We start from the raw sequence: 18,953 nt of genomic DNA, 5'->3' as shown, positions 1-18,953 counted from the left end.
GGCGATCGGACCCTGGGTCGGGGTCTCAAAGAAACTCCACAAGGGTGGCACAGTAACACGGTGGTATAAGTTGCTGCCTTACAGCGCCAGAGACCGAGATTGAATCCTGACTACAGTGCTGTCCGTACGGTGTTTGTACGTTCTCCCTGTGACCGCGTGAATTTTCTCCTGGGTGCTCCGGTTTCCTCCCACATTTCAAAGATCTGTAGGTTAATTGGCTTCTGTAAAACGTCCCCAGTGTGTAGATGGAGCTGTTGCACGGGCGATCGCTGGTTGGTGTGGACTCGAAGGGTCTGTTTCCATGCTGTGTGTCTAAAAAAAAAAGATGATGGGATTTACCGTTCATTTTATTCACGCCTTGACATTTCTGAGGAATTGCGAGCTTTACACAAAACGTTTTCCAATTGGCCGAAGTGAAATGAAGAATTTGTTCTGTGGGAATAGACCTGATTGTTAACATTATCTTCTGTTCTTTGTTCGCAAAGTAAGAAACAACATGACTTTTTTGTTGAATACGAGGTTTGACCTTGTTCACATGCAAGTGTTTTGGTATTTATTTACATTTTTCTCCAATTTTGTTCTTTTAGTTTAGTTTATTGGCACATGTACCAAGGTGAAAAGCTTTTGTGTTGCGTGCTATCTACACAGCGGAAAGACTATGCATGATGATAATCGAGCCATCCACTGTGGAGAGATACAGGATAAATGGAATAACGTATAGTGCAAGATAAAGTCCGATTAGAGACAGCCTGAGGGTCTCCAATGAGGTAGATGGGAGGTCAGGACCACTGCTGTAGCGGCGACTGCGGAGGCCACAATCGGCCCGGCTACGGGTGAACAGGGGACGGGACTGGACTTTGCTGCCTTCCCCCACAGTGGGAACCATTGTGGGGGATGTTTTTTATGTTTGTTGTTAAATTCTTTAATGTTGTGTCTTATCTTTATTCGTGTGCTGCAAAGGCAAGTCAAATTTCACTACACCATTTGGTGTATGTGATAATAAATGTCCTTTGTATCCTCTAGTTGTTCTTTTGAAACTACCGATTCGTGCCAGCTTACAATTCTACAGGCACCAGACATCTTGTGCGTTATCCAAGTGCTATTTATTTATGTTAAATATTGCTAATGCTGGGAATTAGCACTTGAAACAGAAAGCATTGAAACCCTTTAGCAGGTCAAGCAACATCTGTGGTGAGAGGAATAAATCAATATTCTGCTGAAAGGTCATCCAGCAGCAATGATAAAGCTCTAGTTTCCTCAGATGCTGCCCGACCTTCTGGGCATTTCCCAGATTTTTAATTTTTATTCTTAATTTTTCATGTTTGAACCTCGGTAGGTAATGTCAGCAACGTGTGAAATCGCAAAGGAGATCCAATCTGAGTCTAGTACTCTTTTTATCTCGTGCCCACACAAACAATTCCAGTAGAGGTCACTCGGGAAGAATCAGGACAGTGAGAATTCTATTTGGAATTTCCACTTTCACCCCTTCTTTCCTGTGGTATTCGGGTCATTTTAATTACCCGATAATCACGTCACCTAACTCACGTGACACGGTGGCACAGTAGTGGAGTTGCTGCCTTACAACGCCAGAGACGCGGGTTCGATCCTGGATTTGGGTACCGTCTGTATGGAATTTGTACGTTCTCCCTGTGACCAGCGTGGGTTTTCTCTGGGAGCTCCGGTTTCCTCCCACACTCCAAAGACGTGCAGGTTTGTAGGTTAACCGGCTCGGTAAAAATTGTTAACTGTCCCTAGCGTGTGTAGGATAGCATGGGAATGGCTGGACGGTGGGCCGAAGGGATGTACCTCTAGACTAAACTTAACGCAAGTATGTGGTTGAACCTTGAACAAAATGCAGTACATTTATCTAATTTGAACAATAGATTAATTCAATATAAATACATCAGAGGACACAAGGAACTGCAGATTGAGTGATACAGTGTGGAAACAGGCCCTTCGGCCCAACTCGCCCACACCAGCCAACAATGTCACAGGTACCCCAGTCCCACTTGCCTGCGCTTGGGCCATAACTCTCTAAACCTGTCCTAGCCATGTACTCGGTAGGTAATGTCAGCAACGTGTGAAATCGCAAAAGAGATCCAATCTGGCCATGTACTTGTCCAACTGTTTCGTAAATTATGGGATAGTCCCAGCCCCAACTACCTCCTCTGGCAGCTTGTTCCATACACCCACCGACCTCTGTGTGAAAAAGTCACCCCTCGGATTCCTATTAAACCTTTTCCCCTTCACCTTGAACCTATGTCCTCTGGTCCTCGATTCCCCTACTCTGGGCAAAAGACTCTGTGCATCTACACGTTCTACTCTGGGCAAGGGACTGTGTGAATCTACACAATCTATTCCTCTCATGATTTTATACACATCTATAAGATCACTCCCTCATCCTCCTGCGCTCCAAGGAATAGAGTCCCGGCCTGTTCAACCTCTCCCTGTAGCTCAGACCCTCAAGTTCTGGCAACATCCTCTATTCCCCTACTCTGGGCAAGGGACTCTGTGCATCTATGCTGGAATCTTGAGGAAAACACAAAATTCTGCAGGAACTCATGGGGTCAGGCAGCAACTAAGGTGGGAATGGACAGGTAACATCCGAGGAGGGAAAGGACGGGTGACGTTTTGGGGCAGGACCATTCCTCAGATTCATATTCGGACCTTTCCGAGTCTGTAGCAGGATTCCAACCCGATATGTCGCCTGTCGATTACTTTACCAGATGCTGCCTGACCCTCTGAGTTCCTCCAGCACTTTGTGTTTCGATCCTTCGCATGCATGCATGTTTCTGTAAAACATAATGATGAATGTTCACCATTTGGCTGCTTGAAAATGTTAGTTCTTTGGGTAAATGTATTGAACTTGATGATGTCGTGTTGCCAATCCCATTGATATTTCCCGACAGGCGAAGCCCTGAGACCTGCCATGAACCATATTTGTGCGAACATCATGGGACATCTCAATCAAAAGGGTTATTACACAGTGCTACAGGTATGTCCAAAAATCGAACAAACATTGTGTTGTCCATGTGCATGGTCCATGTCCAAAGGTGCATGTGCTGATAATGTTTGGTTTGGGATTGTCTTCTCTTTGGATAGGAAGGTACTGCAGATGCTGGTTTATACCAAAGACAGGCACAAAGCGCTGGAATAACTCAGCGGGTCAGGCAGCATCTCTGGAGAACAAGTATGGGTGGCCTTTTAGGTGAGAACCCTTCTTCAGACTGAAGACCCCAGCAGCTTTGGAGAAAAAGGATGGGTGACGTTTTGGGTCGGAAAACTTGAGTCTGATTAAGGATCTCGACCCCAAACGTCTTTTCCTCCAGAGATGCTGCCACACTTGGTGAGTTACTCCAGCACTTTGTGTCTATCTTCTCTTTGTAAGCTGGATGTCTGATCAACAAGCCATCACTAGGCTGGAATATTTCAATTGGAAACTTACCAAAGTGAAATTAGTTTATCACCGAGACATGGACCATGTCCGCAGAGGGAAACACAAACTTCCCTCTTGTGAGACAATATATTTTGTTACGCCACAATGCCTAATGACCAAGAAATATCCCTCAAAACCTTGCTGGTGTTTATTGAGCAAAAAGTGGACTATTGATAGCAATGCAAAGCTTGGGCTGAAATCGGGCAGTGAATGAATGATTAAGGTGCAATTTTACAGTGTATTCCATTCGGATGTGGTGGAGTGAATATTTACCTTTTTTTTTTGTTGGAGGTGAAAATTAAGTTTGTTTATCCCTAGATATTGTTAACGAATGGACTGGCAAGATCCAAACCATCTCTGTCCAAAGCCACATTAACAGCCATTTTCACTCTTGCGTTACGGTAAGAAAACTTGCTGAGCAAACATCATATTCTCTGCTGCAAACATGTTTAGTGTTTCCATATCTTGCTGTAAATCCATATTTGGGAAATGATTCAACAATCTGCTGAAAAGTTTCCTCAAAGATACCGTTGAGAGCCTGTCCCACTTACGTGATTTTTTCCTGCGACTTGCCGGCACCCGTCACAGACACGTGACGCCTGTTTGGTCGTGAGTAGTCGCCCAAAGAGTCGTACCTTTTTCTGGTCGCCGCTGGATTTTCAACATGTTGAAAATATTTCGGCCACCAGCTGCGACTATGACGGGTGCCGGCAGTCGCCGAAAATAATCGCGTAAGTGGGACAGGCCCTTTAAGATATATAAGAAATAAACTTAAGTGATGTGGAATCGCAACTTCGAGAAGGTGCAAAGACGATGCAATAATAACCCCTTAATCAACTTGCAGACGGCACTGTGGCACAGCGGTAGAGTTGCTACCTTGCAGCGCCAGAGACCCAGGTTCAATCCTGAATCTGGAGCAAACTGGTGGAGGAGCTAAGTGGTCAAACAGTATCTGGGAAGGGCAGGTCATGACCTTGCTTAAGACTGATGAACATGGATGATGTAGGAAGGAACTGCAGATGCTGGTTTACGCTGAAGATAGACAAAATGCTGGAGTAACTCAGCGGGCTGGCAGTATCTCTGGAGAGAAGGAATGGGTGACGTTTTGGGTTGAGACCGTTTTTCAGACTGACTGTTGGGAGAGGGACATGAGAGATATGGTTCATTGTTAGCTGAGGGGAGGGTGACAATCAGTAAAATTAATCAGGAAGGCCAAGGTGGAGAACTAAGGTGGGGGAGGGACGGAGAGAGAGGGAAAGCAACGGCTTGTAGGTTAAGTGCTTGAGGGGCCTGTTTCCGCACTGTAGTTGAAAGTATCTCTAAACTAAAACTACATAACTCTTGCGTTAAATATGACTTGTTGTTTCCTCAGGTGGGAATGGTGGCTTGGAAAATGAATTTTTTTAAACTCCAGAATATCCCGAGGGCCGTGATATTGTTGTCGTTTGTCAACTAAACTCAACTTTCTTGCACTCATTGTTGATCTTCTTTTTCACCAGACCAATGATTGTTGCACACTTCTCAGATAACCTGCTCCGTTCTTTCCTGCTGCACATCATGTCAGTCCCAGCACTGGTGACGCATCTCTCCACTATAGTACCCGAGGTAAAGAAAGCTCACAAGGAAATCTCTGCGCATAACTTGTGTCTGTTTGCTTCGGTACAGAGGCCTTGTCACTCCATTGCCCCTTTCCAAAGAAAAATTCTCTTTCCAGGTCTTCCTGAAATTAGCAATAGATCCCATCGGCTCTACAGTTTTTCCAAAGCATTTCCCTGACAGGATGGATGATCAGTTATTCTAAATAAACGAGACTACGATCATTTTTGGGAGTATTGTGGATGACGCTGGGAATGGGGAAATTGAGTGGATGATGAGCAGTGACCATATTGAATGGTGGAGCAGAACTAAATGGGCAGCACTAGAGGTAGAGCTGTTTCCTTAAAGCTCCAGGGACCCTGGTTCGATCCTGACTACTGGTGCTGTCTGAGTTATACGCTCTCCCCGTGACCTGCGTGGGTTTTCTCCGAGATCTTCGGTTTCCTCCCACGCTCCAAAGACGTGCAGGTTTGTAGGTTAATTGGCTTGGTATAAATATAAAAATTGTCCCGAGGACAAGTGTTAGTGTGCACGGATCGCTGATCGGCGTGGGCTGAAGGGCCTGTTTCCACGCTGTATCTCTGAACTAAACTAAACTAAATGGCCCTCTCCTGATTTTTTGTACGGTTACATTATATTCATTTTTGCCGTTTAGAATGATTGGATGATTGTCTTCAAAACCTTTGTTTCAATTCAATGTAGATTTTGTTTCCTGGGCATCTATCTTTTACGCTGTCCCACTCAGTTTTTGATATTTTATCACAAGAAGGACGTACAGGCCTTTGCACAGCTTTTTTAGCAAAGGTTGGCCAGTTCAAGGAAATCACTTTTGTCCTGTATTAACTAATAAAAGTTGATGTGGAGAGGATGTTTCCACTAGTGGGAGAGTCTAAGACCAGAGGCCATAGTCACAGAATAAAAGGACGTACCTTTAGAAAGGAGATGAGGAGGAATTTCTTTAGTCAGAGGGTGGTGAATCTGTGGAATTCATTGTACACTGGCAGTTATGGAGGCCAAGGCAGTGGATATTTTTACAGCGCAGATTGACAGATTCTTGATAAGTAAAGTTGTCAGGCATTATGGGGAGAAGGCAGGAGAATAGGGTTAGGAGGGAGAGATAGATCAGCTATGATTGAATGGCGGACTAGACTTTATGGGTCGAATGGCCTAATACTGGTCTTATAATTTATGAAGAAAGTCCAGAGTTTTTAATTATCATATGTTCATAAGTGATGGGAGCAGAATGAGGCCATTCGGCCCATCAAGTCTAGTCCGCCATTTAATCCTGGCTGATCTATCTTTCCCTCCTCACGCCATTCCCCTGCCTTCTCCCCATAACTCCTGACACCCGTACTAATCAAGAATCTATGTGTAAGGAACTGCAGATGCTGGTTTATACCGAAGATAGACACAAAAAGCTGGAGTAACTCAGCGGGACATGCAGCATCTCTGGAGAGAAGGAATGGGTGATGTTTCGGGTCGAGACCCTTAAAAATATCCATTTGTCTCGACGATGAAATTCTTAATTGCAGCAGCACAACAGACATGTGCGTGTGTGTATATATGAATATATACGTATATATATACGTATATATACGTATATATATACGTATATATATATGTGTGTATATATATATATATATATACGTATATATATATATGTGTGTGTGTGTATATACGTATATATGTGTGTGTGTGTGTATATACGTATATATATATATGTGTGTGTGTGTGTATATACGTATATATATATGTGTGTGTGTGTGTATATATGTATAATAGTTTGTGAAGATGGCTGAGGTGAAAATGGTGCATTGTGAAAATACCTAAATACATTGTTGCACCACCTACTGCCTTCCTCCAGATACACCTGCGGTTCTCACCAGGTCCGAATTATCTCTCTTTGTGTGTGTGTAGTGCATGTCGATGGTCCATTCCCACGAGCTGCTGCGAAAATTCATCCTGTTCTTAAGTCGAGACGAGCAGTGCGATGATATCTGTGTCTGCTTGGAAGGAAGCCATACACTTTGTTTGCTGGGTGAGTGTCCCACTCTATCTGCTTGCTCAAGGTTACGCTTAAAACGTTACTTTAAATTTGCAAAATAAGTCTTTGTTTTATTTAACATGTGCAGAACCTGTGAGGAAAGCCAAGCTTCTGCTTAGTTACTAAGCACAATCCTGTTCGCCCTGTTCTGTGAGAATATCTGGACTCGGTTTTTATGTGCTGCGAAAGATAATAAATGATCAGGAGGAACTATTTCGTACGGATCTATGATCTCTATGTCTGTATTAATCTTGTTAAGATTAGAATAGTATAATTGTGGGGTTACACAGTGTGGAAACTGGCCTTTTGGACCAACATGCCCTTTCTACACTAGTCCTACATGCCTGCGATTTGGACAAATCAATCCTATCCATGTACCTGTCCAAATGTTTCTTAAATGTTGCGATGGCCCCTGCCTCAACTATCTCCTCTGTCAGCTCGTTCCTTATACCTACCACCCATATGTGTTTAAAAAAAATTGCCCCTCAGGTTCCTATTAAATCTTCCCCCCCCCCCCTCACCTCAACCTACGTCCTCTGGTTCTTGATTCCCCTACTCAGGATAAAAGATTATTTAGCTGATCTATTCCTTTCATAATCTTATGCATGATCTTGATCTTGGGAAATCCGGAGTGCGCAGAGAGGAAAAAAAAAATTGGGTCTGAAGAAGGGTCTCGACCCGAAACGTCACCCATTCCTTCTCTCCGGAGATGCAGCCTGCCCCTCTGAGTTACTCCAGCATTTTGTGTCTATCTTCGATTTAAACCAGCATCTGCAGTTCCTTCCTACACAGAAACAATCTTTACTCAACTTGGACATTTCCTGAAAAACTGCTTGTGAATTATGATTTTTGTTGTTGAATCACCAGCTTACTCTTGCTGGAGTGCTTTATCAAACCATAGGCCAATGTATTGAAAAGCCTGTGTATTCAAAGAAAGCGGGGAGAGGAGGTGAACTAACCTTATCTCATGTGGATTCCAGAACAGAATATTCTTTGAATATTGACTCTAGTCATTATTAATTTTTTTAACTCTGATTTAAATTTTTTTTTTTAAATTTGCCCAACTGATACAGGCAACCTGATTTATTTGGCCTATCTGTCTGAGAAGGTTTTGGAAGAGGAGACGAGTCATTTTATCAGCGTGCTGACTGCTATGCTGTCGTATTGCCAGAAATATGTATCTCAAAAGAAGTCTAACCTGACACACTGGCACCCTGTACTGGGCTGGTTCTCACAGACTGTTGACTATGGGTATGTCCTAGCATTTATCATCTGCACCCGTCCGTTAATTTGATACTGTCTGTCTGGTTGCTGTGGTGTTCATTTTTTGCGTGTTTAATTTAGAGACACAGCGCGGAAACAGGCCCTTCGGCCCACCGGGTCTGTGCCGACCGGTGATCCCCGCACATTAATACCATCCTGCGCGCCACACACATGCACACGCGCACACACACACACACACACGCACACGCACACACACACACACACACACACACACACACACACACACACACACGGGCCAATTTACAATTTTACCGAAGCCAATTAACCTACAAACCTGTACGACTCTGGAGTGTGAGAGGAAACCCGAGCCCCCGAAAAAAACCCACGCAGGTCACGGGGAGAACGTACAAACTCCGTACAGACAGCACCCGTAGTCGGGGTCGAACTCGGGTCTCTGGCGCTGTGAGGCAGCAACTCTACCTCTGCGCCACTCTGCCGTGTTATGTTCAAATCTAAAATCTCCCAATGGTGCAGTGGAAAATACTCCTCTCAAGTTGGACAAAAGCATGTTTAATTTTACAGTAACCTGTTACATGTCTGCATGTGGAAACAAGGGACTGCAGATGCTGGTTTACTAAGGAAAGACATAAAATGCTGGAGTAACTCAGCGGGTCAGTCCAGGGATCCGGGTCATTTGCATTTCTCCAGAGATGCTGCCAGACCCGCTGGTCACTCTAGCAATTGTATCTTTTGCGAAATGTCTGTTTCCCGCTGGTGTTATTTCAGATGTACAATTGCCTGGTGTTGACTTTGAATGTAAAACCGTAAAAGATATGGCCTTTCAGTATTAACATTGCATTTAAAACATTTGCTTGTGGTGTGAGGCCACACACTAAGTGGAGGAACAGCACCTCATATTTCACCTGGGTTGCTTACAACCCAGGAGTATGAACGTTGAATTCTCTAATTTTAAGTAACTTCTACCAATCCTCTCCTCCCCCCCCCCCCCTCCCTCCTGCCCCCTTCCTCCACCCTAATCATTGAACCAGTTCACCACATTGTATTTCTTTTGAGATCGCACCTTCCCCGAGCCAACAATGGACCTACCATTTCACCAGCACCCTGTCATGAGATCATTTATTGCCATCCCTGATCTGTCCTGGCCTTTTCTCACCTCCAGCTCTTCACGGCCACCCCCACCCCCACCCTCCCCTACCTTCAGTCTAAAGATGGGTCCCAACCCAAAACGCCACCCATCCTTTTTCTCCAGAGATGCAGCCTGACCCGCTGAGTTAATCCAGCACTTTCTGTCCATCATTAGTTATTGCTTGGCGAGACAGGCAGCATCTCTGGAGAGAAGGAATAGGTGACGTTTCGGGTCGAGACCCAAGGTTACTCCAGCTTTTTGTGCCCATCTTCGGTTTAAACCAGCACCTGCAGTTCCTTCCTGCACATTAGTTTTTGCTTAATTTGCAGTTTGATTTTATTTGCAAACAATCATTAAAAATAATGTTTCATTTTTTAATTGTACAGTATGCGCATTAACAGTAACTCAATGGTTATTTTCTGTGTGTCTCCTGGTAGGATGAATGAAGCAATGCCACTGGTCACCAGGCAGTTACAGTACCTGTGGAGCGAGCGAGTCATTCGCCTGTTGTTCCAATATGTGCTCAGCAAAAAATTACCCGAGCTTCAAGACATGGTGCATTCATACGCTCAGTCCTCCAGCTCTTCAAATAACATTCAGGTCAAAAGTAAGCATGTTTTCCTATTTCCGTTCGAAGGAGCTATTTGAAATATACAGCATGGAAACAGCCCCTTCCGCCCGCTGAGTCCATGCCGACCATTTATGACGGGTGTCAGAGGTTATGGGGAGAAGGCAGGAGGATGCAAAAACAGTCTGAAGAAGGGTCTCGGCCAGAAACGTCACCCATTCCTTCTCTCCAGCGATGCTGCCAGTCCCGCTGAGTTACTCCAGCTTTTTGTCTCTATCTTGTGCAACAGAGACATTGGCTTTAGCTCCATTGTATCAAAGTCAGAAAAATGCTTTGAAGATCCGGTGTTCGTCAATAGGGCGGCATGGTGGTGCAGCGGTAGAGTTGCTGCCTTACCGCGCCAGTCACTTGGATTCGATCCTGACTACGGGTGCTGTCTGTACAGAGTTTGTACATTCTCCCTGTGACCTGTGTGCGTTTTCTCCGGGTGCTCTGGTTTGCTCCCACGTACAGGTTTGTAGGTTAATTGGCTTCGGTAAAATTGTCCCCGGTGTGTGCAGGGTAGTGTTAGTGTGCGGGGGATCGCTGGTCGGTCGTGCGTTCTCGGTGGGCCGAAGGGCCTGTTTCCACGCTGTATGTCTAAACTAAACAAAAATACGCAACTAATCAGCAAGCATAAAAGGAACACCAATGCTTTCTTTCTATTGTAGACCTCTTCAAACGAGCGTTTCAAAAGTCGGCGTCCATGCGTAACATTCTGAAGCCGGTTGGCGGGAAGCGAGTGGACTCCCCCGAGGTTCAGAAAGTCTGCAGTATCTGCGTGTTGTATCAGACGGCATTGACTACACTCACCCAGATTCGACTCCAGATCCTCACCGGTCAGTCACCATCTGTGCTTGCAATGAACTCGTAACATAAATCTTTTTGTTGTTGTTAGGGGGAGCAAACGCAAGATACATTTTCAAATGCAAATTGCAACACTTAAAACTAGGATAAAGTTGTTGGGTATTAAAACAAGAAGGAATTCCACCCGCCAGCTGTCAGCAAGGGAGTGTTGACTGACACAGCTCTCTCTGGACCGTTTACCCCATCTCATTCCCTTTTGTTTAAAAAATCTTTCCTCCTTCCATCTTAAAACTACAGTAAATTCTGCCTAAATATATTTCTAGGTGTCCTTGTACATCAGTCTGTCTGAAGAAGGGTCTCGACCCGAAACGTCACCCATTCTTTCTCTCCAGAGATGCTGCCTGTCCCGCTGAGTTCCTCCAGCATTTTGTGCCTACCTTCGACTGAAAGTAAGCATGCAGGTACAGCAGGCAATGAAGAAAGCTCATGGCATGTTGGTTGGCCTTCATAGTGAGAGGATTTGAGTATAGGAGCAAGGAGGTCCTACTGCAGATGTACAGAGCCCTGGTGAGACCGCATCTGGAGTATTGTGTGCAGTTTTGGACTCCTAATTTGAGGAAGGACATTCTTGCTATTGAGGGACTGCAGCGTAGGTTCACCAGGTTAATTCCCAGGATAGCGGGACTGACATATGATGAAAGAATGGATCGACTGTGCTTATATTCACTGGAATTTAGAAGGATGAGTGCGAATCTTATGGAAACATATATAATTCTTAAGGGATCGGACAGGCTAGATGCAGGAAAAATGTTTGCCGATGTTGGGAGAGTCCAGAACCAGGGGTCACAGTTTAAGAATAAGGGTAGGCCATTTAGTACTGAGATGAGGAAATACTTTTTTACCCAGAGAGTTGTGAATCTGTGGAATTCTCTGCCACAGACGGCAGTGGAGGCCAATTCACTGGATGTATTCAAGAGAGAGTTAGATAGAGCTCTTAGGGCTAGGGAATCAAGAGATATTGGGAGAAAGCAGGAACGGGGTATTGATTTTGAATGATCAGCCATGATCATATTGAATGGCAGTGCTAGCTCGGAGGGTCGAATGGCCTACTCCTGCACCTATGTTTAATGATTTCCTTTAGACCTTTGCCTCCATCCTATGGTCATCATCTTGAATTCACGCCCTCCACTCACTGGAAGCATTTCTTGTGCGTTTACCTTTGTCCATCTCATCAATCGTTTTAGAGTGAAAGTGTGGAAGCAGGCCCTTCAGCCCACCGGGTCCGCGCTGACCACCAATCACCCATACACTAGTTCTGTCCGGCACCCATGGGACAATTTACAGAAGCCAATTAACCTGCTGGAGGAACTCAGCAGATTAGGCAGCGTCCCTGGAAGGCAATTGATTGATTGAAAGGTACCACATGGAAACAGTCCCTTTGGCCCACGCCGACCATCGATCATTCATTCCCACTAGTTCTACGTTATCCTACTTTCTCATCCACTCCCTACACACCAGAGGGGCAATTAACCCACAAATCTGCACGTCTGTGGGATGTGGGAGGAAACTGGAGCACCCAGGAAAAAAACACAGGCGGTGATGGGGAGAACGTACAAACTCCGTACAGACACGGTGGTGCAGCGGTAAAGTTGCTGCCTTACAGCAAAATGCAGCGCCGGAGACCCGCTGTCTGTTTGTACGTTCTCCCCGCGACCTGCCTGGGTTTTCTCCGAGATCTTCGGTTTCCTCCCACATTCCAAAGACGTACAGGTTTGTAGGTTAATTGGCTTGATAAATTTAATTTTCCAGTATAAAATTGTCCAACGTCCAGTGGACTCTGCGGAAGGTACCAGGTAACCGGAGCCAGGATGGAACCTGGGTCTCTGGCACTGTAAGGCAGCAGCTCTACCCGCTGTGCCACTGTGTCACCCTCACTAAGCTGCAGAAATAAGACCAAGCTTTCCAAAAACTCCACCATATCTCAACATTTCCTTGGTTGAATAAAAGTAAGCACATCTTCTTTAATGGCTGTTCTCATTGCAGTGAGCTGATCTGGTGCCTACTCTGTGGCCTGGGCCTTGTCATTAAATGAAAACACACAAAGCCATTAACAATTTAACATTAGCCAAAGCAAATGTTCCTGATAATTTAGATTTTGCATTTACTTTCTGTAAAAGGCAGGATACAATATCGAAGAGAGACGCAAAGTGCTGGAGTAACTCAGCGAGTCAAACAGCATCTCTGGGGGGGGGGGGGGAAAGTCGGGTGACGGTTCGGGTCGGGACCCTTCTTCAGGTCTCAAGAAGCATCCCGACACGATCCGAAATATCACCCCTCCTTTTTCTGGAGAGGTGCTGCCTGACCCGCTGAGTTACTCTGGCACTTTGTGCATATCTTCGGTATAAACCAGCATCTGCAGTTCCTTTCTCCACAGGCTACAATATAATCTATTTACCCTTCCACTTTCAAGCTTGGCTCCAATCATCAGGCTTTATATTTATATCAATGATTGATTCGACTTTGTAGATAAAATGCACCAGTTATACATGGGAAAGGGATATAATAATGAAGTTGTTTATTTCCCTACAGGGCTTTAATGGTGAGAGTTGAACAGGCAATCCTGTAAGATGCAGGGATGAGTTTCTTACTTGGTTTTGAGTAATTGCATTTCTTTGTTACAGGGTTAACCTATTTAGACGACTTGTTGCCCAAGCTGTGGGCATTCATTTGTGAGTTGGGGCCCCAAGGGGGCTTGAAGCTATTCCTTGAATGCCTGAACAATGACACTGAGGAATCCAAGCGGCTTCTTGCAATGCTGATGTTGTTTTGTGACTGCTCTCGGCACCTTATCACGTAAGTTTTGCTTGAGTATGAGTAAGTGTGGCTGGTAGGTCATTAGGATTAGGAATAGGAGTAGAATTAGGCCATTCGGCCCATCAGGTCTACTCCGCCATTCAATCATGGCTGATCTATCTCTCCCTCCTAACCCCAATCTCCTGCCTTCTCCCCATAACCTCTGACACCCATACTAATCAAGAATCTATCTATCTCTGCCTTAAAGTAGTAGACTGGTAGTGCCAGTCGCTAAAACTTTTGGTGGTGGTGATGTCGAAATAAGCTTTATTTAGAAAGGAATAAAGGTGTAAAATCAGACCCTTGTGCTCCATATATTCCGAGATTTCATAGCACTCCAAAGACGTACAGGTTTGTAAGTTAATTGGCTTGGTATGAATGGATAAATTGTCCCTAGTGTAGGATAGTGTTATAGGCGACACCAATGCTACATATGGGGAAATAAATAATAATTTGCTTAATTTGTCCTCGTTTTCCTCCTCTGAACCCTAACAAAACACTCATTGTCTCCTTGGTTTTGAAATATTAATTCCAAATGTCCTTATTACAGGATTCTGGATGAAATCGAGGTGTATGAAGAGCAAGTATCATTTAAGCTGGAAGAGCTGGTCACCATCTCCTCCTTCCTAAATAGCTTTGTATTTAAAATGATCTGGGATGGCATTCAGGGTAAGTTGAATGGCACGATATCAGTGATTGTAACTGGTCTATCATCACAGCCAACTTAAGTTAGTGGAGACACAATCATGGGTTCAGATTTGAGCATCAGAAAGGAAAGATCTTTTTTTTAAATCTTGATACTGTGGCCCAAGTGTATGAGGATACATCTTGACATTGCCTTTTGAAACATGTTATTGACTCTAATTCAGGCAATTCAATACGTGGTAGCATGAGTGGCTCCCCTCAGGACGCAGACTCTGCTGTCTGGGTTGCCGGACACAGAGGAGGAAGGCAACCTTCATCCCCAGGGCTGTCCAGCTTCTTAATGCTGATCATTGACTCATGAACATATGAAATGAAATAATAACCTTCTATATGCACTTTTTAATTGAAGCACTAAGGAAGCACTTTTAAAACTATTCCTATGTGTTGAATGTTGATGTGCGGTGTGTGTTGTGTGATTGTGCAGTGTGTGTGTGAAATGTGTGTGTTGGTTGATTGTGCAGTATGCGTGCTGCTTATGTTTGTTGATTGGGTCCCTTTTTTTAAAAGCTACTGTAATGCGCCCTTTTAAATTGCCCCTCGGGGACGAATAAAGTGCTTTGAAATTGAAAATTGAAATTGAATATCCTAGTAATTATTTTTGCTTATTAGTTCAGTTTCGAGATACAGAGCGGAGAGGCCCTTCGGCCCACCGGGTCCGCGCCGACCAGCAATCACCCCTGTACACTAGCACTATCCGACACCCTAGGGACAATTTACAATTTTTATCAAAGCCAATTAACCTATAAATCCGCACGTCGGTGGGATGTGGGAGGAAACCCACGCAGTCACAGTGAGGAGGTGCAAGTTCCACACAAAGCACACGAGGTCAGTATCGAACCCGGTTCCCTGGCGCTATGAGGCAGCGGCTCTACCCGCCGCAATGAGATGGACTGATGATTTTTCAGGTCGGGACCCTTCAGTCTAATTTCCCTCCGCAGATGATGCCTTACCTGTTGAGTTCCTGCAGCAGCTTGTTTCTTTGCTCAAGATTCCAGCATCTGCAGTCTCTTGTGTCTCCTTAAGATCTGGAGAGATCTGGAGATCTGGACATCTGGAGAGATCCTGATTAAGTGATTTGTTTGGTATTTTAGAAAGTGCGAATGGGGAGCAACTGGAGCTGTTCCATGCTGTTCACGGGTGGCTGATGACTCTGTACGAGCGCGACTGCCGACGACGTTTTGCCCCCGACGATCACTGGCTGCGCAAGTGAGTAGATTCACGAGGATGTCGCCACGACTCGAGGGTGTGAGCTCCAGGGAGAGGTTGAGCAGGCTGGGGCTCTATTCCTTGGAGCGCAGGAGGACGAGGGGTGATCTTATAGAGGGGTACAAAATCATGAGAGGAATAGATCGCGTAGACGCGCAGAGTCTCTCGCCCAGGATTGGGGAATCTAGAAGCAGACGACAAAGGTTTAAGGTGAGGGGGGGAAAGATCTAATAGGAACCTGAGGGGTAGCTTTTTTACACAGAGGGTGGTGGGTGTATGGGAACGAGCTGCCGGAGGAAGTAGTTAAGGCAGATAATATCGCAGCGCTTAAGAAACATTTAGACAGGTACATGGATAGGACAGGTTTAGAGGGATATGGGCCAAATGCAGGCAGGTGGGACAAGTGTAGATGGAGCATGTTGGCCGGTGTGGGCAAGTTGGGCCGAAGGGCCTGTTTCTGTGCTGTATGACAATATGATTAGTGATTTATGGAATTAGTAACTAGAATGTTTAAAAGGTTCCTAAAGTCAAGTTTCAGTTCAGTACAGTCACGGTGCCAATTTATTTTGGGAGGTTGTCTACTCTTACCATCCCAAAGAGGATTGATTCTGTTTTGTTGTTACGAGCCATGTAATGATTTAATTGCTGATGTTCTAATAAGTAATCCCTTCCCTGAGTTGGTGGGGATGATTATCAATTGATGTTCTACATTGAGGGTTCCCCCTAATACCATTCCATTTCCAGACATTTTGACCACTTTAAATTGAGCTGTTTTCATATTCGTTTGTTTTAATATGAGTGTATGTGTATATATATTGATAGAGACAGATAAATTGATAGATATAGGTAGATAGATATAGCTATATGTGGACACAAAATGCTGAACTAACTCAGCGGGTGAGACAACATGTCTGGAGAGAAGGAATGGGCGACGTTTCGGGTCTGAATAAGGGTCTACCTTTGATTTAAACCAGCATCTGCAGTTCTTTCTTACACATAGATATAGCTATATGTATGTATGTATATATATATATATATATATGTGTGTGTGTGTGTGTGTGTGTATATATATGTGTGTGTGTGTGTGTGTGTATATATATATATATATATTATATATATGTGTGTGTGTGTGTGTATATATATATGTGTATATATGTATGAGCAAAAAAAATCAGTGTATAATATATATGTGTGTGTGCAACCACTGATTTTTTTTTCTCATTCATTATATTGTGTACAGCGTACAGGTGCACAACCTTTTATCCGAAAGCCTTGGGACCAGACACTTTTCGTAATTCAGAATTTGTCGGTCTTCGGAATGGAATTTTTTTAGCGTAGATTTTAATGGCTGGCTCAGTGGTAGAGTGCTCGACTCATATCCGCGAGTTTGCGCCTTGATCCCGGCAGTTACTCGGTCGCGAGTTTGAGTCTTCAATGTAGTTTTTTCTTGCAGAATAAATGTTTGTATGAAATGCAGTGTAGGAGAGGTGTACTGACTGTGTGGGCAGAACTTTGGAAGTGATTGCCCACCAGTCTAAAAAGCCGCTGTGTCTCCCTGTCCCTGGGATAGCAGGGGGCGATCAAACAGCACAATACCCCCTCCCCCTCCAACTGCAGAGGAATCCGCTCCCCGATGGGCCGCTACGGCGACAAGTGGCAGTTTGCCCACAGCCCGAGCTGCGCCCCCTCATCCGCCACCCCAAGAACAAGACGTACCTTGCACACCATCAGCTTCTGCCCCTACGTGTTCCTATGGAGTTGGAGCGGGGCTGGGCTGTAGTTGCTGCTGGCTGTGGGTCTCTGGGATCTCCGTGCTTGCAGTGGGCCTGGGGGTCGGTGTCCCGTTGGTCCTGACGTCTCCGGCCACCCCCCTGGACTGGAGCTGAGACTGGAAACTGTACCGCCCTTGCCCCCTCCCTCTGCAACTGCAAACAACCCCACTCTCCTGCAAGGGCAGTACAGTTCCCGGAGGATGGCAGGTGGCCGGAGACTTCAGGACCAACAGGAACCCGCTCCCCGATGGGCCCCTACGACGCCCCGAGCTGCGCCCCGTCATCCGCAACCCAGGTTCCTCTGTAGTTGGAGCGGGGCTGGGCTGGGCTGCTGTTGGCTGTGGGTCTCTGGGATCTCCGTGCTTGCAGTGGGCCTGGGGGTCGGTGTCCCGATGAGGGGGCGCAGTTCGGGGAACGGCTTCTGGTGGTCCTGACGTCTCCGGTGACAGTGCAAAGCCCCCGCGCCGGTGCAATGGGCGGGGAGCTGGAGAGGGGAGGGAAGGGGTCACACACATGGCCGGGAAGCAGAGGGGTGTAGGTGGGGTGAAACTGAAGGCAGCGACAATCTGCTGCTGCTGCCTGCCCCACTGAGTTAAAAAGTTCCCACGCAAGACTCACGAAACACTGTGTATCGTGAGTCTACCGTGGGAACTTTTTAACTCAGCGGGCAGGCAGCAGCATATTGTCAATTATTAACCCTCCCGCGCAATATACCCTCACCTTCTCTTTTATGAATGGGGATTTAGTTCCCCTTTCTTCGAGGACCGACCGGAGGTTCCGCTGTCACCTCTGCGGGCCGCCCTTGGTGAACGTTTTCAAGGACCTTTCTTCAAGGACCGAAAAAATGGCCGCTATTGGGAGGTTTTCGTTATTTGGATCTTCGGATAAAAGGTTGTGCACCTGTACTATGTTTACATATTCTGTTCTGCTGCTGCTGCTGTAAGAATGTCATTGTTATGTTGGAGACATATGACAATAACACACTTGAATCTCTTTCACAAAGGGACTTGAAACCCAGCTTGATATTCCAGGATTTGGATAAAGGGAGGAAGCGAGCCCAGTTATTATTGCAGTACATCCCTCATACCATCCCACACAAGAATGTAAGTACTGTTGTGGAACGATGGCGATACCGACAATGCCATTGAGGTGAATAGCCCATCTAGCAGTTTCATTGTGCAGGAAGGGACTGCAGATGCAGGTTTACACCGAAGATAGAGGCAAAAAGCTGGAGTAACTCAGCGGGACAGGCACCATCTCTGGAGAGAAGGAATGGGTGACGTTTCGGGTCTTAGAAGGGTCTCGACCCGAAACGTCACCCATTTACCCAAACGTCGCCAGAGATGCTGCCTGTCCTGTTCAGTTACTCCAGCTATCTGTGTTTATTAACAGTATAATTGGTCTGCTAGATGATGATTTCCTTCAATATGTTAACCCAAACCAGGAAAAATGCACGAGTGAATCAGTATAAAGCTCATTTATGTCATTCACATAAACAAGCTACATATTAATTGACTGATGACTATATACAGGGTAACTGATTATCTGTGCTAGCT

At 45.4% G+C, this 18,953-nt stretch overlaps 1 protein-coding gene across 1 annotated transcript in view; it reads left to right on the top strand.

Moving 5' to 3' along the window:
• Positions 1–18,953, top strand: part of ube3b (ubiquitin protein ligase E3B) — a 52,318-nt gene that overhangs the window by 15,855 nt on the left and 17,510 nt on the right. The window contains exons 8-18 of the mRNA XM_033043783.1: positions 2,910–2,995; positions 3,755–3,837; positions 4,936–5,041; positions 6,950–7,070; positions 8,150–8,327; positions 9,885–10,054; positions 10,726–10,893; positions 13,543–13,714; positions 14,265–14,383; positions 15,511–15,625; positions 18,401–18,500. Of these exons, the coding sequence (XP_032899674.1) occupies positions 2,910–2,995; positions 3,755–3,837; positions 4,936–5,041; positions 6,950–7,070; positions 8,150–8,327; positions 9,885–10,054; positions 10,726–10,893; positions 13,543–13,714; positions 14,265–14,383; positions 15,511–15,625; positions 18,401–18,500 (1,418 nt within the window). The remainder of the gene's footprint in view (positions 1–2,909; positions 2,996–3,754; positions 3,838–4,935; positions 5,042–6,949; positions 7,071–8,149; positions 8,328–9,884; positions 10,055–10,725; positions 10,894–13,542; positions 13,715–14,264; positions 14,384–15,510; positions 15,626–18,400; positions 18,501–18,953) is intronic.

Source organism: Amblyraja radiata, chromosome 25, assembly GCF_010909765.2.
Source record: "Amblyraja radiata isolate CabotCenter1 chromosome 25, sAmbRad1.1.pri, whole genome shotgun sequence".
Taxonomy (NCBI): Eukaryota; Metazoa; Chordata; class Chondrichthyes; order Rajiformes; family Rajidae; genus Amblyraja; species Amblyraja radiata.
Note: the sequence above shows the minus strand (reverse complement) of the source record. Positions and strands in the feature narration are given on the sequence as shown.